Source organism: Xiphophorus couchianus, chromosome 12, assembly GCF_001444195.1.
Source record: "Xiphophorus couchianus chromosome 12, X_couchianus-1.0, whole genome shotgun sequence".
In the NCBI taxonomy this organism is placed as follows: Eukaryota; Metazoa; Chordata; class Actinopteri; order Cyprinodontiformes; family Poeciliidae; genus Xiphophorus; species Xiphophorus couchianus.
The window spans coordinates 30,047,078-30,066,134 of NC_040239.1; the positions used below are offsets into that span (position 1 = coordinate 30,047,078).

The following is a 19,057-nucleotide window of genomic DNA, read 5'->3' on the forward strand; positions in this document are numbered from 1 at the left end:
ATATGTCTGTACCAGCTTTGCATATCGAGGAAACAAATAGTAGAAGTTTTAGGAAGAAATATTGCAATTTGTTATTATTATTTATTTTCAACATGTCGCTAAACACAATTTGAAGAACATGAATTTTCAGGCTATTAGGTTAACGCAGAAAAAACAACAACAAAAAAACCCCTTAAGTTTCACCATAACAACAAATGCAAATAAACATCCAAATATTCTGGTATAGCCACTCCGAGATTATCAGCGCCCCCCCCATCCTGCCACCCCTTTGCAAAACTTTCTAGAGACGCCCCTGTCTGCGCATCCAGTTCGGCCAGTGACACAGATAAAAACACAGATAAGCTGCACAACGAGTGAAACACGAGCAAACACAGACAGGAACCGGAGGATACCAGGCGCTGCCGCGGAGGTGCAAGCGCAAAGAAGTCGCAAAAAAATGTCCGCATGTGAGTTTGAGTCGCTGGAGAAATCTCTGGAGTCCCACCTTCCGGAGGCCGAGCTGGCGGAAGTGAAACGTCTCCTGTTCGGGAGAGAAACGCCGTGAGTTCTTCGTTTATTGCATTTCTGTTCATGGTGCTGATAGAGCTGTGATTTCTTTTTTTTTTAACTCTCCGCTTGTTCCTGGTAAATTATTATTCTGCAGAGCGGACTTTGGTCAGGGCCCCTCGGGGCTGCGAAACAACACGCAGAGGGAGAATGAACAGCTGAAACGTTCAAACGATATTAAATCATAAGTAGGGCGAATGATTTGAACTCATTTGTTGGCGCCGCTGGTAAAAACGTGCAAAAACCCTTAAAAATAAAATGTCCACAAAATATGATTTGGTCCAGCTCAACATTTTCTTTCTTTTAATGCTGAAATTCAACCCTAAATGTCAAAGATTCACTTTTGATGGCCGTGTCCCTAAAGTCAGCTGCAGATTCGTGAAGAACGAGTCAAATCTTACTCTGATTCTCCCAACATTTTGTTTAACTTGTGATATTTTTGGCATCTTTGACCTTCGAACCCTCCATGTACCTTCATGCTCCATTACTGTCAACTGGGCATCTTTAAAAGGATCATTTCCCAGTTTTCTTGGCAGATCCATCAGAGTGATTAGGAAGTGTTTCTAACCAGCTTTGTTTTTTTCAAAGTTTTTTTCTGGCATCAAATCATGTCAGATTTCTGTGATGCCAAGAGAGAGAGAGCATTTTTTTCCTTCTCAGCTCAAGTGACGTGTTTTGTCAAAGAAACTTCATTCCTTTAGCCTGGGTTAATGTTCCAGTCAACCATTCCAACTCCTGGAAGAGCCTTTCTGTGCAGCATGATGCCGCCGCCGCCATGCTTCCCTGCTGGGCTCAGGCAGGACTCTGATGTTTTCACAGGAAGTTGGCTCTCCCATCCTGCGCCGTGGAAGCTGCAGCCGAGCGCCGGTTTGAGCTGAAAGGCTACACGTTTGACGCCGCGCAGGAGCAGCTGAGGCCGCCCAGAAGAGTCCGAGTGGGCCTGGTTCAGCACCGCATCGTCCTGCCTACCGACGCCCCCATCCTGGACCAGGTCAGCACCACACGTTTCAGATCCAGACGCGGCCAAAGGCCGGCGGATCCGTTTCTCAGTGGTCCAGTGTGGAACGTGCTGGATTGCACACATGAAATCTTCTCCTGCTGCTCGCAGGTCGGCGCCACGCACAGCCGCGTCGGGGAGATCGTGGAGGTAGCCGCCATGTGTGGCGTTAACGTCATCTGCTTCCAGGAGACCTGGAGTGAGTTCACACGGCGAATACACTCACTTAATCTAAAGCTGATTGAGCTTATCGATTGACTGACGACTAATTAGTAAGTGGGAATTTTCTTAAAGGGTTGAGTTTTCTCTTGTGTCAACAGAGCTGTTGATGAAGGGCAACATTTTTATATTCTGAATTTTAAAAAAAAAAGAACAAAACATTATTTTGTGCTACCTGTATTAAACACTGACTGAATACGCTTTTACTTATTTAAACAGTATAGTAGGACAAGAATAAAGTGTAACACAGATAGAAGTGCCATCTGTGGTTACTCTTGAAGGAAGGCTAAAGACTTCGCTCCATGGAGAGCATTAAAACTGCATTATGTAACTTTTATTTCATATTCATATTTGTTCAGATTGCCGCCGTGTCGTGACGGCATGGTACAAGACAGATAATTTGTGATAACATCAATCTCCTCCCTGAGCTCCCGACCAAAAACAACCAATCAGAGCCAGGAGGAGGGTCCTAGCGCTGTCAATCAACCCCATGTTCTCACTGCTAAATGTGCTAATGGTGGAGAAGCAACTTACCGTTAAAGGAAAACAAGGACATAAGTGGCCATCGCTGACAGAGAAACCAGGGGACTTGGGGTAAAGGGGGAAATAGAGGTTGTTTATTTCCAACTCCTGGCTCTGATTGGCTGTTTCTGGTTAGCACTGGGAGAAGGCTTATCCATCTCATACTATACTGTCACGACATGTTGACAGTTTTAACAAACATAAAAGCTAATTAAAAAAAAAAATTAAGTTACATTCTGCAGCGTTAGTTCATGACAGCCCTGTAAATCCACCTCACTTAGTGATATGTTTTTTCCATCAATTTTTCTGCATTATCCCCTCTGCTTTTCTGTCATCCCATCCTTGCCTTCGTAGCACATCAGTAATTTGACGCTGCTCCGCCATGCAGTTCAGCCGAAGTGCCTCTGTTTAGTTATAAGCATAAGGCGAGTGTTAATATTTTTCAAAACAGAACCGCATAAAACGTATTTTGCCTTCCACACCAAATTCTGTTTGGATTGCGTCTCTTGCCCGTTCTGGTATGGACCCGCCATCTTTATTTCTGTATCCACTGGCTCCGCTAAACGATGACCAACGGCTCCCTCTGCTGGTTGCCAAACTACAACACTAAAAGAAGGTCTGAGCGGACGGTATTAGTTAATCGACTGGAACTAGTTTTAATCTAACAGACCATTAAGTGTTTGTAAAAATATTCATGATACATGAACCGGGTCTGTGTGTTTACAGCCATGCCGTTTGCTTTCTGCACTCGGGAGAAAGAGCCGTGGACGGAGTTTGCAGAGTCTGCAGAGGAAGGGAACACCACGCGGTTCTGCCAGGAGGTGAGATAACCCAACGTTGCTGGCGCTAAGGTAATACAACGCGCAACCCTTCCTCCTCTTTCTCATCCTGCCCGCTAGCTTGCCAAAAAATACAACATGGTGGTCATCTCCCCAATTCTTGAGCGAGAGGAGCTGCACAGCACTCTGTGGAACACAGCGGTGGTGATCTCCAATTCAGGAAGCGTGCTGGGGAAGAGTCGGAAGAACCACATTCCCAGGGTCGGAGACTTTAACGAGGTTAGCAGCAGGCACGCCATGAGCTCCCTGCAGCTGTGGAGCTCAGCAGAACACTTGTGTTTCGCTCCTCACCCTTAGTCCACGTATTACATGGAGGGCGACACGGGCCACACGGTGTTCCAGACGCAGTTCGGGAAGCTCGCTGTGAATATCTGCTACGGGCGCCACCACCCACTCAACTGGTTCATGTACAGCATGAACGGAGCGGAGATCATCTTCAACCCCTCTGCCACCGTTGGAGCTCTCAGGTAGGAAACGGGATGAGAGAGAGAGAGAAAGAAATGTATAAATAATGATTTGACTACGAGTTTCTGCTGCTTCTTCTTCCAAGCATCTATTTCAGCCTTCCCACGTGTTCTCATGTCAATGATGATGAAATGTTTATTTTGAAAACGTGAAAAAGCAAATGTCATAGAAAAATGATAACTTAAATCCGAATACAAATTTTCATTGAGGCTAGGTCTCAAACTGGTTGATTCTCTTCAGAGTAACTTACTTATTAGTAAAATGGGTTTCCTATTTGCAGTTTTAATAATCTTTAAAAAGCCTCATCTGTCAATTCCAAATATGTCTGATACCGATTTTTTTTTGTGTGTGTGGAATGTTACTAAATATAGCAAGAAAGTCAACAAGTTGGCAGCGGTGGAGCAACTATTGTTGACCACATGTGCACACTGTCAGTAAGTTCTCTCTCACGGCAGAGGAAAACAGGACAGTGGCTGATTTTCAGACCTTAGCGGAAGTAGATATACCACGGCGTATTAGGGTCATTGTCGATGGGAAACTAAAAGAAGAACATTTCTGCCAAAAAACTCAAATTCTCTAGAAAAAAACAAGGATATTTCTAAGCTCCAAAAGTTTCAAATTAACTAGAAACAATGTTGAGATTAAAAACCATGGTGGATAAACAGTTTTCCTGAAATAGCAAGTTGTTTCTCCGTCATTAGCACATTTACACAACATTGATTGACAGCGCTAAGACCCGCCTCCTTGCTTTGATTGGTTGGTTGTTGACCGGGAGCGGTCCGTTTCTTCAGACGGCAGTAGCAGCTCAGGCAGGACGTGGACTAGCTTGATTTTGTTAGGGTTAGAGCTATATTTTGTGCAGCTTTAATGACATTTGAGAACAGAGTTTGTTGTTTATTGTTGCCAGTGATTTCCTCTGTTTGTGTACAGAAAGCTGTGTTTGTCCTCCACAGTGAGCCCATGTGGCCGATCGAGGCCAGGAACGCAGCGATAGCCAATCACTGCTTTACGTGTGCCATCAACCGTGTTGGGACAGTGAGTTTCTGCAGCACTAGCTGACGTTGACTCAGGAGAACAGATTTAATCATGTAGGAAAATATGTTTTCAACAGGAACACTTCAAAAGTGAATTCACATCTGGAGATGGAAAGAAAGGTATACAGTTCTTCTCTCAAGTTTAGAATGTTTTTGTGTTTTTCATAACATTTCAGCAACACAAAGTAGTTATAGCAGCTACCGTGAATGTTTTGTTGTAACCTTATAGGAAGCTGAAACTTTATCACAAGTCTAGTCAAAGTATTTATATCTCTTTGACCTTCTCACATTTTGTTTTATTCCACTCCGCAACTTCAGTATAATTTAGTTTGAATTTATGTGATAAACCAACCCAAAGCACAATCAATCACATAAAATCCCAATAAAATACAGCAAAGTTTGTTTTTGTAACCTGACAAAATGTGAGGAAATCTCCCACCAAACGAAACGTTTATAAGACAACAACAACAACAACAACAGCTCTTGTGCTTTTCCTTCCAGCTCACCATGACTTTGGTCACTTCTATGGGTCCAGTTATGTGGCTGGTCCTGACGGCAGCCGCACGCCGGGCCTCTCCAGGACCCGTGACGGACTGCTGGTGGTGGAGCTGGATCTGAACCTCAACAGACAAGTCAGCGACAAATGGAGCTTTAAGGTAAAACATTCAGTCTCCTTCAGAGAGCTATCGATTTTTAGTTTAATAATTCAGTGCAGAAAGTGACAAAAAGTGAAAGTCGTATTAAAATGATCACTCAGACCGACGTATTTCAGACATTTTGTCTTGTTAATTTTTTGATGACTATGGCTTAGAGTTGAGAGAAACTTAAAATTCAGTTTCTCAAATAATTTGATTACGTCACACTAATAAAATAAACTTTTAATAGAGAGGCGTCACTTGTAGAAAAACATATTCATGTACCGTACAGTGCTCTCAGTAGCTGTGTGATCTGCTGGAAAATGAAATCTGCATCTCAGTTAGGAGTGGGCGATATGGACTTAAATGTTTTATAGATATCCTGTGGTGCTATTGTGATAACAATAAAAGTGACACATCAGTCAAAGCCCCACAAAAGCAAATTTGGTTGAGAAACATTACAATTTGTAATACGCTTCTCTAGAACTCTGGTCACATTAAGATGTGTGATTTATATCACTAATCTGCAAACCGTAACAATCATGTTTTCAATTTTATTGATATTTAATGATACACCTTTATTATACAATGAGGAAAAGTGGTTAAAATAAATAAATATAACAATCCAGACAATAAGGACAGGTTTACAACATTTTAAACTTTATTTATTGGAATTTATCTAAATCAAAATTTATCACGATAAAAGATAAACAATACGATAAATTCAGACCCGATCGCCACAAAACTGTTCAGGAGACGGAAGCAAGCTAAAAACAATCTGAAAGAGGTTAGCACTGTCAGTCACCCCAAGAGCTAAAACTGAAGGGAAATGAACTTCTCCTGTTTCACATCTCATCCAAAATCTGATCAGAAACAAGAGAAGTCCAGCCTCCGTCCAGAAAAGCACTAGTGGTTGTAAAGTCCTGGACAAACTTACCTCATATGCAATCCATGTACATGTTGCCTCTCAATTTTCTGGAAGTTGTAGTTATGTACTTTATCCTTCCACTCAACTTTCCAATGACATGCTTGGTTGCAGCACTCAACAGGGATTTTTTTTTTTTAGCAGCGATGTTTTGTCATTTTCCCATCTTGTTGAAGGAAGTAATTGACCATCAGCAGCTTTCAACATACCTAAAACATGGCTTTAAGATTTTATTAATCAGAATCTTTTGGTGATATGTTGATTTCCATTAGATGAAAGTCATAATCATCAAAATGAACAGTACAAGCTGCAGGGAAGCAGATGAGCCACATATGGAGACTATGAGACTTCTGGCTGCCTCTTTCCAGCATAACATTTCATTAAAGGTCACTTACGCTACAAAAAAATGTAACAAAAATAAAAAACACTAGGAAATTATTTGAGTATATCTGTCTGTAATTAATCTAAATGTCTATACATTTTAAGATGCATCTTTTTGACCTCTAGTACTAAATGGTTATTAGTATAATGACTGCATTCTCATCTACAGTTCAACTGATTCTGCTTCCTGTACCTTATTTTGCAGATGACTGGGCGGTATGCAGAGTACGCAGAAAAACTGGGAGAGGCTGTAAGACCTGACTTCAAACCCAAATTAATAAAGGAGTAGAACGCATTTCCTCACAAAGAGCAGCACCCTCTATGATCAAGTGATTGTTCAGTTTAGTAAAAATCTGCTTGAAGATTTAATGCAGTCACTTCTGATAGCAAGTAAAGGCACCCTGGTCTCAACATATGCAAGTGTGTGGTAAATTAACTATTAGCTGGTAATTAATAAATTAAAGGGTCCACTTGGGTTGGACTAAATAAAAAAAAAAATCTTTTCATAATTTATCCTCCTTTAGTTAGGTAAAAAATAAAATTTTTTAAAGGGGCAGTATTATGTTTTCCAAGCATATAGTGTCATTTTATAGCAGAATCAAGTAACTGTGTTACCTTCAGTTGCTATGAAAAAGTTATGTATAAATATCAAATATGACTCAAAAGAAATTTGACTTTGAAATTGAGCCTCTGTCTCTTTAAAAAGTCCTGCTCTTTCTGAAGCTCCGCCTTCAGGAAGTCATTCAGCTGTCTTGTCCAGCTGAATGGTTGCCACGGGAGATTAAAGGATTTCTCAAAATGCATGAAATAATCAGAGCAACACCCCAGATGTTTTTGATGACATAACATAACCATCAAAAAAGTGAATTTTACATAACACCGCCCCTTTAAAATATTTTATTGACTACCTAAAGAGACAGACTGAACGCAGCGTGTGTGGAAATCTTTTAATTACAGCTCATAATAAATGCAGTTCTATGTTTTAAAAAAAAATAAAGATTGTGGTTTTAAAACGGGCCGTTTGTTTCCACCAGACAGCACGAGCAGATGGCGCGGACATTTTGTAGCACTAGAAAAAGATTCACTTTTAAATAACACAATCGAGTCTGGTATGAAAAAAACAAAACAAAAAGAAATGTAGTGCAAAGACGTATATACATTACCGCAACTTAAAAAAAATAAATAAATAAAACAGAGGCAATGAGGAAAAATCACCTAGAGTTAGTAGAATCCATCCGATCGACATCGACCAGAGACAAATCGCTTTGACTCGTGTCGTTTCTCCAGTAAAGTTAGTGAACCCAACAAACCTTTGTCTCTCGGTGTCGCGCGGAGTCCGGCAGACAGAACATACTGTGTTGATCCAGAGCTGGTACGCTTCAGAACGTTGAATACCTGAGACGATCAAAACACCGCCACGCTCCGTTTTCCCTGTTCCTAGACTCTTGTGGATGAAAAGGGAGCGGTGGGGTCTTCCTAAAAGGCAGGTAGAGGCGAGGCTGGAGGGCAGAGGGGGTTAAAGGTGAGCAGCTTCACATCAATAACAAACACAACAAGTAGAGTAAATACATAATACTCTCAGTCGTGAAGAGAAGCCCTGAATAATGCGCATGTCAGTCCCTGGTAATTCACATTCGACGCCCCGTTTTCCCCAAATAATTCTTCCAAACTCCGAGGAGTTTTAACAGCTCCACTGATCCGCTGAGCGGGAACGGTTGTAGACGTCAAAATTAAAAATAGTACAATTAGTACAGTAAAATACTGCACTACGTCACAGTAACACTCTGCTCATCTTACGCAGTGGAGTAGAAAAATAATTCATCTGAGATGAAGAGGTTTTGGCTTGTGAACATTTACATCCATCAGTGGGGTGAACTGTTGAGGTGTGGAGCGAGATGGGAAGAAAAAGAAAAAGCTGGCTGTAGTTCTGACAGCAGACCAGAGGTGGCGCCGCTGGACCTGGGAGCTGCTGCAGTCAGGCTGATGATGAAGAGCCAAGGTCGTTATCGTTGTCCATCAGCTCTGTTTGAAGACGAAGAGGATGTCCTCATCTGTTCCGTAGCTCCGCCTGGCATCCTCAAAGTTACCAACGCTGGTGCAACACACACCTGGATAACACACGCACACACACACGAAGGTTAAAAACAATAAGTGTTAGTAGGAGTTAGTATTAGTTTGAAAAACAGTATGAAGGCTGCAACTAATGATTATTTTAGTAATCGATTATTATATCAATACATTTTTAAAGCAAAAGAATATTTTCTTGCCTAAAACGCAGTAACATTTCTCTAGTGAATGTTTGCTCATTTGTAGCAAAGGATGCTTCAAACCACATGTGGAACGCTCCTTTCTGCTTGACTTATCACTACAGTGTGGAGCTGATTGTTTTTTCTATTAACTGAATAATAACTGGGTAGCAAAAGGTGCTTAACAACTGAAAATGAGCATTGCTTAAATGCTGCCTGCAGCCTAATGAAAATGAAAAAGTCGGATTTTAGAAGTTAAACTGTTCTATACGGTTTCACACAAGGAGGATGCAGCAGCTTTTGATCAGTCTTATCAACGTCTGGTGAAAACTAAGCATGAACCGACACAGAACTGTGAAACTGCATTCCCCGTTGAACAAACTAGGTCACTCACGGTCGTTATACGCAGGGTTGTTGTAGAAGACGCAGCCGGAGGTCCTGTTGAAGCCGCACACGACCACAAAGTGGCCCTGGTACTCCGGCTTCCTGCAGAAACACTTCTGCCCCACGGGCAGGAAGCAGCAGTATTTGACGGGCGAAGAGCACGACTCGCACGTCAGGACAACGGCGTTGACCAGCACGATGGCCACGTGACCCTGCTCCAGATGAGACTGGATTTCCTGAATGGTTACTGAACTAGAAAAAAAAAAGAAAAGCAAAACTTGATTATTGAGCAAAAGCTGGCAGCGGAACTGGGGATGGAGAGAGAAGCTATAGATTCGACAGAATATGATAAGCAGCCACAAAGGAAACTGAAAATTTGATATTTTCTAGTTAGAAACGCAGCAGTACTATGTCACAGTAACACTCTTCGGTGTGTATATGGTTACTGAAGGGAAAAACAAACAAACTCGTAACTCCTTTTAGAACCAGTGAGGTGTGACACTAAACCTACAGTTTACTTTTTTGTTTAATTGTTTTGAATAATCTAGTTACAGAACACACTGGATTGGGACATTTCTCACATACAAGTCCTCATCTAAGATGCTAAAGACAGTTTAAAATGTCAGCTCTGTAATTTGAAATTTGTTTTAGAATAAGAGTGAAAATCCTGCCGAGCATCACTGGCTGCTTTCTAACAAACACCACATATAAATGGTGATGAATCAGAAATGCCTTTTCAGGTTCCTCTGTAAATATAGACATATTTAACAACTTAACACATCATTTATATCATATTTTATAGCCATTATTTATTCTGAAATAATCAGTTAGAGGCATTTTCATATGGCAAACATCTACATTTTAAGGGATGCAAAAAATAAAGAAATTAGCTGTAATCCCCTCATATTTTATTTTTACTACTTTAAAAATTTTTTGTTTTTTTTACATTTGCTAAAATGTCACCATGTTCTGACAGAAATGCACCGCTCCCAGTCAATGACAACCAATCACAGCCTAGAGGAGGGTCTTAGCGCTGTCAATAATGCTAATGTATGAGCTACTCAACGTGCTAACGGCAGAGAAACAACTTAGTTACAGAAAAACTGTTTGTCCACCGTTATTGGTGGCTATGCTAACTAGCCTTAGCTTTCATGGGAGGCTCAGCTGACGGAGGGACAAGATGTAGCGTAACAGGAGTTGAGCAGCGAATACGTGAATGTTATTATTGCTAAAACCTTCCTCCTGCCTCTTATTGGTTCTTTCTGAATTTCTGTAGTTGGCACTTGGAGAAAGCTGAGGAGCTCAATTTGTTTCAAAGATTATCCGTCAGAAACAACACAGTGACAGTTTTAACAAATATGTAAAAAATAAAAGTTACATACTTTAAAAGGTCTTGAAGAGAGAATAAACAGAAAACTCACCACTTCTTCACCACCACACCTTTGCTTTCCGCCTTGAGGAACAGTCTGTTCACCCGGTCTTCCTCCGTATCGAAATGTTTCTTATAGAACGACTGTGAACCATACCAGAAAACATTCATTCGTGCACAGATCATAGAGAGATTGGAGTGTGCGCTCAGACTCTGGAGCATACCTGGTTTTTAAAGCCTTTATCTACACCAAGAGTCTGCGTGCAAAAGCAGTGTTTGACCCCTAGGTGACACATGAGGTAGGCCAGGTCAATTGTCCACACGCTCTCCGTCAGCCGCAGCTCCCAGCATGCTCTCTGGAACTCCTCATCACTCACCGGGTGCAGGTACCTGTCAGACAACACCCCGGGTTTCACCAAAAAATGACTGACTTTGTTCGTACCGGCAACCCTGAGGCGGTTTCACTTTTACTTTAAACATTTTTCCAGTAGGACAGCTCCGTTAGGTCTCTGATGTGTTCAGTGACTGATGAGTTTCAAAGAATGAATAACAAAGCAAAACTTACTTCAGAACCATCCTGGAGCAGGCTAAGCCACAGTCCCAGTGGTACAGCTGCCGAATGACGGGTACATTCAGCAGGATGGCATCCTCTGAGAAAACCAGCCGTGTTAGTTTCCCTTAACAAAAGGCTCCAGAAAACCATAAAACCTAAGAGCCCATTAAAGATGTAAAACTTGGTTCATATAAAAGAATTTGCTATCAGGTGTGTTTGTCTCACCTGTCATTCTGCTGGCTTCTGTCGTTGTTAGGAGGCCAGCTAAGTCAGGACGAGGTGGGGAGCCTTGTTTACCACACTGAAGGCGGGGTTAGCTTCCCTCATCGATGCTAACAAACTGAGCTGCACAGCTGTTAGCTTAGCTCCCACTGTAACACCGCTGACATGCTAGCTGCTTACAAATTGAAGACAGCTACTAGACGAACTCCCAGAAAAACATTCAATTATCAACTACAGCAGCAAAACAACGAGAGGGAAGGACGTTACTTCTCCCTCTGTCTCCTGCCTCCCTTCCCAGCTGTTCGCTAGCTTACTCTGAAAAGCTGCTTGCGTTGTCCGGTAGTATTATACCGCCCCCTGCGGTGCGGCGGAGTCTCCCCAAAAGGTACGTAAACAATAATAAACATTTAATTTTTGGATTTTATGGAAAGAATGCGAACGCTGACAGAAAATAGACAATTAATCTAATTAGTACATTTGGCAACTTTTATATTCACAAATGTAAGTTTTCATCATCTTCAACATTCATTTATTTTTTACAGTTTTAAGAAAATGTAGCTATTTATCCACTATCTCAAAGAGTGCAAATACAAAAGTTGTAAACACATATAAACGTTGTAAGTCATTGACTATTTTTAATTTATCATAATTTCTGTAATGTCTGCTTTCTGTTTGTTAACTTTATTTTGTTTTTGTACCAATGTGTTTACTGTAGAATCCCGGAAGAGTTGCCCTCCTCTTGTCAGTCACGCCGCTTTAGAAGTGATCAAGATAGATTGAGGTAAAATGTTTGACCGTTTTAATATTGTTTAATTAATAGAGAACTCTTTATCCTGACCAGAAGAGGCATGCCTTAAAATTTTAACAACTACGTATGACAGGAGGAATTACATCAGAACAATGTTACTGATTAATAAGTGACTCTGCAGATTGTGAAATCCTTATCTTAACTTTAAAAAATAGGAAAGAAAAAGAAAACTTGAAGAGTAAAACTGAATCATATTATAAAACCTTTTTGTGTGCCCTGTTCAAACACACAAAGATGTACATACATCAGAATAAAAAATAATAAATGAATGAATATGCATGCACTGTTGAATCTTCTTTACAGAGAAAATTGATTTGAGTTCTGTTTGTTAATACCTGCATGTGAAATATATTTGGAGTATTCTACAGCCTGATTTGAATTTTGAATGCAACACAATTTTTTAAAAAATGTAAAAGATTTTAAAGGATATTTTGAAAACAACATTTCATCATTTATTTATACTTGCTTTATTGTCGCAGGGTGAAGAGGCAGATGGAACAAAAAAAATCACCAGCCTTCCCTTTACACACATGAGCAGTTTTATTTAAGGCTTCTGACAATCTATCTGTGACATATTTAGAGCAAGAATGAATTTATATGAAGAAAATGAATTCTCCTGCTGACTCCAGGCTGCTACTGGGTTCCATACGTTGTGCTCAGTGATGCCTGGATTCAGAAAAAGAAAGAAGCAAAATAAATCAGATGTTAAAAGTGATTCATACCTTAAGTATCGACACTCGCATACATGCATTTATTTAGTGGTTGGAAAACATTACATAGCTCCTCCATGTTTAGTTTTAAACACGCAGGAGCTTAAAATGATTGCCATGTGTAATTATTATTGTGTGTGTATTTTTATGTGTATGTTTACACTTCTAGCAATATGAACAAAAGTAAGAGGAATATGCTAAGGATGAAGCTGGTATAATGGAAGCTGGTTCTGCACCAGCCATTGTAGGAAGAAAAAAAAGAGAAGAAATTTACACTAAAAAACTCTGGAATTTAGAAATTTATCTTGGAACTTTTGTAGAGAAACTGTGGAAATTTATATTTCAAAAGTAAAAAATGTTGACTTTTCAAACTCAGAAATGTTCATGTTTTTTTCTTCTACTGTAACAGGCAGCACTCAGTTACACAACTTGTTCTCTTGATGAGGGAATAACATTATAACATGATGTAAAGCTCAAAAAAGTTGATTTTACTTGATACTGCCGCTTTAAGACGTTCCAAAGATTTTTCAGTATGTGTACATGTCCTTATTTAACCATTTTAAGAGCAATATATTAAATACTCCAACTAACTGAAATAGTCACATGTTTCTGTCACTGCTTTTTTCATGGTTAGAGGCTGAAACGTTTTGGGAAGCACACGCTAAAGTGCAAAGTATGAGAGAACACCTCTCACCGATTCGGCCTCAGATTCCTCAACCAGATACGTTGATTTCTGTCTGCTGTAAAGATCTCTCTTCTTCATGCAGGTCAATATGAACCAGTCTGCAAGCATGGGAACCTAATGGGGACATATGAAGATGCTCACATTCTGCTTGTCGTCTATTTGCTGGGAGCAGCAACACACATCTTCACTCACCAAACTCAGAAAGGACAAAGCTGCACCCAGGTTCACAATGGTCGGTACAATTCCAAATTTCCCCGCCTGCAGCAACACAAATTCATCCAAATCAGTGGAAAGTGAACAGAAGCAAAGTTACTCAAGAGTCCTTCTAATTTCATAATCTGCTGAGCCTCACCGTTCCAAACACGATGACGTCAAAACGGATCCCGTACGCTTTGATCAACGTTCTCACTTCCTCTCCCTCTGCCGTCCTGTAGTACTTTGCAAACCTAAAGAAATGGGTTTTATTAGTTTGTTTCCTCAACGTTTGTTCTTTTCAGGAAAAAAAAGAAAAAAAGAAGGTGTCTATGGAAAACAGATTCACCTGAAGTTGTATCCCAGGGCCACATTGTTGACTGGATGTTTGTTGTCCAGCCTGCGGAAGGTGTACTTGGGATAACACTTCCTTGCCCACCAGTCCAGGTCGCAGCTCCAGTCAATAAGAATACCCAGAACACCGCCCTTTAAAACATGCAACGCAAAAAAAAATGATAGAAAAAAAAACACAAACACAGAGACAATCACACGACAACGATGGCAAAACAATAAAAAGGCTACGAAATATTCTTACAAATATTATTTAAAAAATTATCATTATCCAGGTACTTTTAAAATGTATCTGAATAATGGTGTAGTTAGCTGTAATTATGGTGCCTTGCAATTAGGCAATAAGCAATAAATCGATTAATGGCACAACATGATAAATTCAAACATGATCAGTTAAAACAAACTCAATAATTTCCAGTTGGGTGACTTATCATTTTTCTCTTTTCTCTCTCTCTCTGCTTGTACCAAAAACTGGATGACAAAAAGTCTCCTATCTGGTGTTTCGGTCTCAACTAGCGCTTTTTTTTGAAGGACAATTTTGTTTAGAGAAATGTCATAATTCATTTTATTTGTTGTTTTGTTGTTTTATTTATTTATTTTGGATATTTAAAATGTCTCCAGGTACAGTGTTAAATAAATGTAAAATGTATTGATCTTTGACTATGTGTTCTTGAATTATTATGACATTACCATAGTATGACATGAAAACAAATATATTATCACTTATTGAGATAAATTCATGGGACGATTTGTCATCCAGTAAAACTTGTTATCATGACAGGCCTAGTTGAAATGGTGCTTATGCTCTTCCAACAGCTTAACATGTTGACAGAAAAACTTTAATGTATTTATTTGTGTTTTTTGTGACAAACTAAAACAAAGTTGCACATAATTCTAAAGGGAAAGGAAAATGATAATCAAAATCAAGTAAACCATATCTGTGAAATGGAAGGAAAACAACATGAGTTTCAAAAGTTGTTCACTTTGTGACGTTATGTTACGTTTAGTCTTTCCAAAGTAACTCAGTTTAGTTTTTTGCTGCAGTGACAGCAGCAGAGTTTTAGCAGATGCATTTACCAGCGCAGCACATCTGAAGGCCGACACTGGATGGAGAGCATCAGTGAACAAGTCTGTTTTTTTTCTTTGCGTTGCCACATGTTATGAAATGGACTAATGCACAGACTTTGACTGGGACATTCTAATACAAAGTTAGATTTAAATAACTGCACTGCAGATCTGGCTGCATGTTTAGGGTTGTGGTCCTGCTGGAAGGTGGATCTCCACCCAAAGTGTCACGGTCGTCTTTCAGAATTTGGTCTGTTTTCCTTTCTTTTCATACTTATGCACTTCTTTGTTTTGGTCTATTATGGAAAACTGCATTGAAATCCATTGAATTTTGAGTTTGCGGCATGATAAAAAAAAAAGTGGAAAAAGTCAGAGGGAATGAATACTTTTGAATCCACTGTCAGTGGTAATTATTCTGAGTACCTTCACAGCCATGTCCTGGAAGTCCTCGCCGGCCTCAGAGACGATGTGCTTCAGGCGGAAGATGGGACAGTCGGGGTGCGTTTGGCGGTTGAACTCGCACGTCTTCAGATACGTGGAGTTAATGTGAGACAGTATGTTTCTTCTGGAGGAGGGAAGACAAGCATTTTTGCTAAAATCCCACTCAATAAAACCGCTTCCTGCAGGAGTTGTTTTCTTTCTACATTCAGATGCAGTATGCTCACTTGTGAAAGTTGAACTTTGGGTAGGTGATGCTGTTTTTGATCAGCACAGTGAAGTTTTCAGCCTCCGCCAGAAGTGCTCGCCTGTTCGGCAGGGAAACGGCACGGTTAGCCTCGTCTTAAAAACCATAAACCATCCTACAAATCCTGCAGAATGACGTCGGCTCTCACTTGGGTAGGTTGGTGTCTATTTCCAGGGGACACCAGGAGAGAACCTCACAGGTCTTGACAGTGGAGGAATAGTTTTCACACAGTCCTGTCTGTATACCTGAGGGAGAAGGATCGTCATGGTGCATGATGTGATGCTTTGTAAAGCTGGTGTATGAAGGTATATTTGGGCCTGAGGCGTACCATTCCCTCGAGGATCATTATAACCCTCCACACAGTCACAGTCGTCCACACAGGTAGTGGAAGGGGTTGGAAGCTGGAAAGGAAATTTGCAGGGACATTGCTAAAGTTTTTTTTACGTTACTAGAGTTCATTTATGGTTTTCCATGTCTGCCTCCTTTACGGGGGATAAGAAGACAGACCTATAGGTCTTGACTTTAAAGGCTGATGCTGATTCAACAACCGGAGTTAGTTTTGCACTGCAACATAACATAACGTAACCTTTTCCCTACAGTTTTCTCGAGTTCATTTTCCGTTTTCTCGAGATAATGAGAGAAAACAGTTTCTAGAAAACGTTATCTAGTTAAGTTAATCTTCAGTTTTCAGTTAACTTAATTTCCCAATGGTTTTATTGAGATAAGGGGTTAATCTAAAAAAAAAAAAAGGAAAATATACTCGTTATCTCAAGAAACGCTTAGAGAAAGAGTACACATGCGAGTACGATCGCTCTCGCCTTAAGTAACTGTAAACTCGTACGTGTTCTGAAAGCAGTTTTCAACAGGACTTACACCAAACACCAGATTGTTGAGATGGTGGGAAAATTTGACAGGGTAACACAGATTGGCAGAACATTACTATTAGGGACTTCCATGATCTGATATACTGAGCCCTGATGACCAAAAAAGCCCAACCAGTTCAAATAGAAATGAATTACATGAAAATCATGCAAAAGTTTGAAGAACACTGTCCCCATGATTATAGAGATGAAAGTACCTGCATTGCAAAGAGGGGGGAAAAAAACCAGTATCCTTCATCATATTACTGATAATGACTCAGTTAGAACATGCTCTGGATGTTAATACATTTAAACACTCTAAACATCTAGTCCTACCTCAGGACAGCGTGACTGGGTTTGCCCGGGGGTCATGACCATGTTCGTCAACACGAAGAATGAATCATCTCCCTGTTGGACAGAGGTCCAAGACTCTAATCACAGTCATTTGGTAGCAAAACTTCAGGCAGAGCCCGGAACATTCTAGATACCTGTGGGGGGATGTTGTAATCCACCACGTCCCAAAAACGAGGCTGCATGTTGGAGATGTTGGTAAAGGCAAAGCCCTTCACTTTAGTCGTGACAGTACTGATGACAGATTCTCTGTCCTGGTACGCTTTCTGCACCACACACACATACCTGCAGCAGGCGGCAGCCATGGTGGAGCTCATAAAACCATAAAAAGTACGGCTATTGGTTTTTGTTTTTTAAAAATGTTCAGACTTACCCCACCACATACAGCAGCAACAAGAACTGCGTGAACCTGAAGACAAATCCGACACGTATGCTGGGAATAATCAGAGTTTTTGGCGTTTCATAGTCAAACGCATAATGTAGAAAGCCCTGGCAGCAGCCTGTTGACTTGCTCATCGCTGCACCACGTACAATAACGAACTGAGCGATCTTGATAAATGGACAGTTGCTGCCTTTATTCAAATCTTTATATTCAAATCATGCTGGACGTGGACACGTAACACCCAACAGCGGTGTGTTTGAGCAAACCCTTCACAGAAAGGACTGGATACGTTTTCTTGTCTAGCTCTGTGCTAACAGCTTTCTTGGCATTGATAGATACAGTATGTTTGTGTTGCACTGTTTGGGTGAATTGGGTAATTTTGACTTTCATTCTGGTTTGATATTGAAATTGTGTTGCAATGATTTTTCATTGGGAAACGGTAAAACAATTGAAGCCATAAGATAAAACTCTCAAATGTGAAGTGTGGAAAGAGTAAAAAAGGTCAGAAGGCATGTTAAAAAAAAACTGTCAGCCAACATATTGCAAGGTATTTGTTTTTAGTTTCTGAGAGAGTTCTCAAAAAATGGATAACAAGCACTTCATTATCTATTTTTTCCTTTGGATGTTGGCAAGGTTTTGGCTGCATGTCGTCTTCAGCTCGACACCTGCACAGACCAGCCAATCAGAAGCAGACCAGACAATCACCCCCAAAAAGAAAACATCTACCTGGAGCGCTACCAATCTAAATCCAATCAGCAATGCTCAAAAAACAGTAATATACACACAATCTACAGAAATACATGCCATACTGCACCCCTATACAGGTGAAAATTATCTGTATGAAGAGATTTACTTGCTATACTAATTTGTAATATGACTCAAGAAAAGGGTTTTTGAAAACCAGAATATCCAGGCCAGGTCAAAAATTTCTGGTCTAGCATCCTGGAAAGAAAGCATTTCTGACATTTCATCAGAGGTATCTGGAAAGTTATCAAGATTATCCAGGAGGAGAGACACACAAACACCTTGGAGGAGGCTGGTCTTCCTACCATCACTGTATACACTTCCATTGATCGGAAAATTGTGCAAATTGGAATTACAAATTAAGTTTGGAATTAAGTTACATGTTTGACTTAACATGTAACTTAACTTAAATTAACTTAAATTTGCTTATATTGTCCAGTTCTGTGGGCAGGCTTGACGTTTCTCTCAGAGTGTATCTGAAGGTGACATGTAAATGTGTGGCGAGACATTGGAACACTGGTATCATTGTGCATGCTGCACTTTGTCCAAGTCTCTAGAGTGGAGAACTTTTTGCATGACAGACAGACAGCCTCACTCTCCAGTCATGCATTGCTCACAGAGTGACATGGTCGGTGTGTTATATAATGGGCTGTATGCTGGGTCCTCAAATGGTGCATGTGTTGTTTTGCATAGGGGGTCTATAGTTAATGGTGGTCATGGTAAAGTCCAGCCAAGGTTGCTTGAATCTCTCAGCATCTTGTTTACAAAGTCATTTAGCTCCTTGGGAGATGCATCAGGAAATTCAATATTCTCTAATATTCTCTAGATGTTCCAGATCCATGGATTCAGGGTCATAAATGGTTTTTACAGGGATAGTGTAGTTTCCC

General features: G+C 40.4%; 3 protein-coding genes across 3 annotated transcripts; 1 reads left to right on the forward strand and 2 right to left on the reverse strand.

The window, feature by feature from the left end:
• Nucleotides 1-337: 337 nt before the first annotated feature.
• On the forward strand, nucleotides 338-6,978 carry upb1 (ureidopropionase, beta). Its single transcript, XM_028034919.1, has 10 exons — nucleotides 338-540; nucleotides 1,366-1,537; nucleotides 1,655-1,742; nucleotides 3,011-3,105; nucleotides 3,184-3,342; nucleotides 3,421-3,590; nucleotides 4,542-4,623; nucleotides 4,700-4,742; nucleotides 5,124-5,278; nucleotides 6,769-6,978. The coding sequence occupies exons 1-10, from the start codon at nucleotides 437-439 to the stop codon at nucleotides 6,850-6,852; spliced, it is 1,152 nt and encodes a 383-aa protein (XP_027890720.1). The 5' UTR covers nucleotides 338-436; the 3' UTR covers nucleotides 6,853-6,978.
• A 517-nt stretch (nucleotides 6,979-7,495) lies between these two features.
• On the reverse strand, nucleotides 7,496-11,673 carry gucd1 (guanylyl cyclase domain containing 1). The gene is made up of 6 exons (XM_028034841.1): nucleotides 11,341-11,673; nucleotides 11,128-11,212; nucleotides 10,787-10,952; nucleotides 10,615-10,706; nucleotides 9,204-9,445; nucleotides 7,496-8,671 (listed from the first exon to the last, which is right to left on the reverse strand). Exons 1-6 carry the CDS (start codon nucleotides 11,345-11,347, stop codon nucleotides 8,580-8,582), a joined length of 684 nt encoding a protein of 227 aa, XP_027890642.1. The 5' UTR covers nucleotides 11,348-11,673; the 3' UTR covers nucleotides 7,496-8,579.
• A 993-nt stretch (nucleotides 11,674-12,666) lies between these two features.
• On the reverse strand, nucleotides 12,667-17,881 carry p2rx4b (purinergic receptor P2X, ligand-gated ion channel, 4b). Its single transcript, XM_028033007.1, has 12 exons — nucleotides 17,418-17,881; nucleotides 17,182-17,329; nucleotides 17,030-17,101; nucleotides 16,162-16,234; nucleotides 15,982-16,078; nucleotides 15,814-15,894; nucleotides 15,572-15,713; nucleotides 14,082-14,218; nucleotides 13,893-13,986; nucleotides 13,733-13,798; nucleotides 13,550-13,654; nucleotides 12,667-12,811 (listed from the first exon to the last, which is right to left on the reverse strand). Exons 1-12 carry the CDS (start codon nucleotides 17,558-17,560, stop codon nucleotides 12,779-12,781), a joined length of 1,191 nt encoding a protein of 396 aa, XP_027888808.1. The 5' UTR covers nucleotides 17,561-17,881; the 3' UTR covers nucleotides 12,667-12,778.
• Nucleotides 17,882-19,057: the final 1,176 nt, after the last annotated feature.

Bases quoted from the DNA above. Each gene is read 5' to 3' on its own strand.
- gucd1 (XM_028034841.1), bottom strand. The intron at 10,707-10,786 runs GTATGCTCCAGA...TATGGTTCACAG, and splicing joins ATAAAGGCTTTAAAAACCAG to TCGTTCTATAAGAAACATTT. The intron at 9,446-10,614 runs GTGAGTTTTCTG...TTTTTTTTCTAG, and splicing joins GGTGTGGTGGTGAAGAAGTG to TTCAGTAACCATTCAGGAAA.
- upb1 (XM_028034919.1), top strand. From the start codon at position 437: ATGTCCGCATGTGAGTTTGAGTCGCTGGAGAAATCTCTGGAGTCCCAC. The intron at 1,743-3,010 runs GTGAGTTCACAC...GTGTGTTTACAG, and splicing joins CTGCTTCCAGGAGACCTGGA to CCATGCCGTTTGCTTTCTGC. The intron at 3,106-3,183 runs GTGAGATAACCC...CCTGCCCGCTAG, and splicing joins CCACGCGGTTCTGCCAGGAG to CTTGCCAAAAAATACAACAT.
- p2rx4b (XM_028033007.1), bottom strand. From the start codon at position 17,560: ATGAGCAAGTCAACAGGCTGCTGCCAGGGCTTTCTACATTATGCGTTT. The intron at 17,330-17,417 runs GTAAGTCTGAAC...CGCCTGCTGCAG, and splicing joins TTGCTGCTGTATGTGGTGGG to GTATGTGTGTGTGGTGCAGA. The intron at 13,655-13,732 runs GTGAGTGAAGAT...TGTCCCCATTAG, and splicing joins CTTTGTCCTTTCTGAGTTTG to GTTCCCATGCTTGCAGACTG.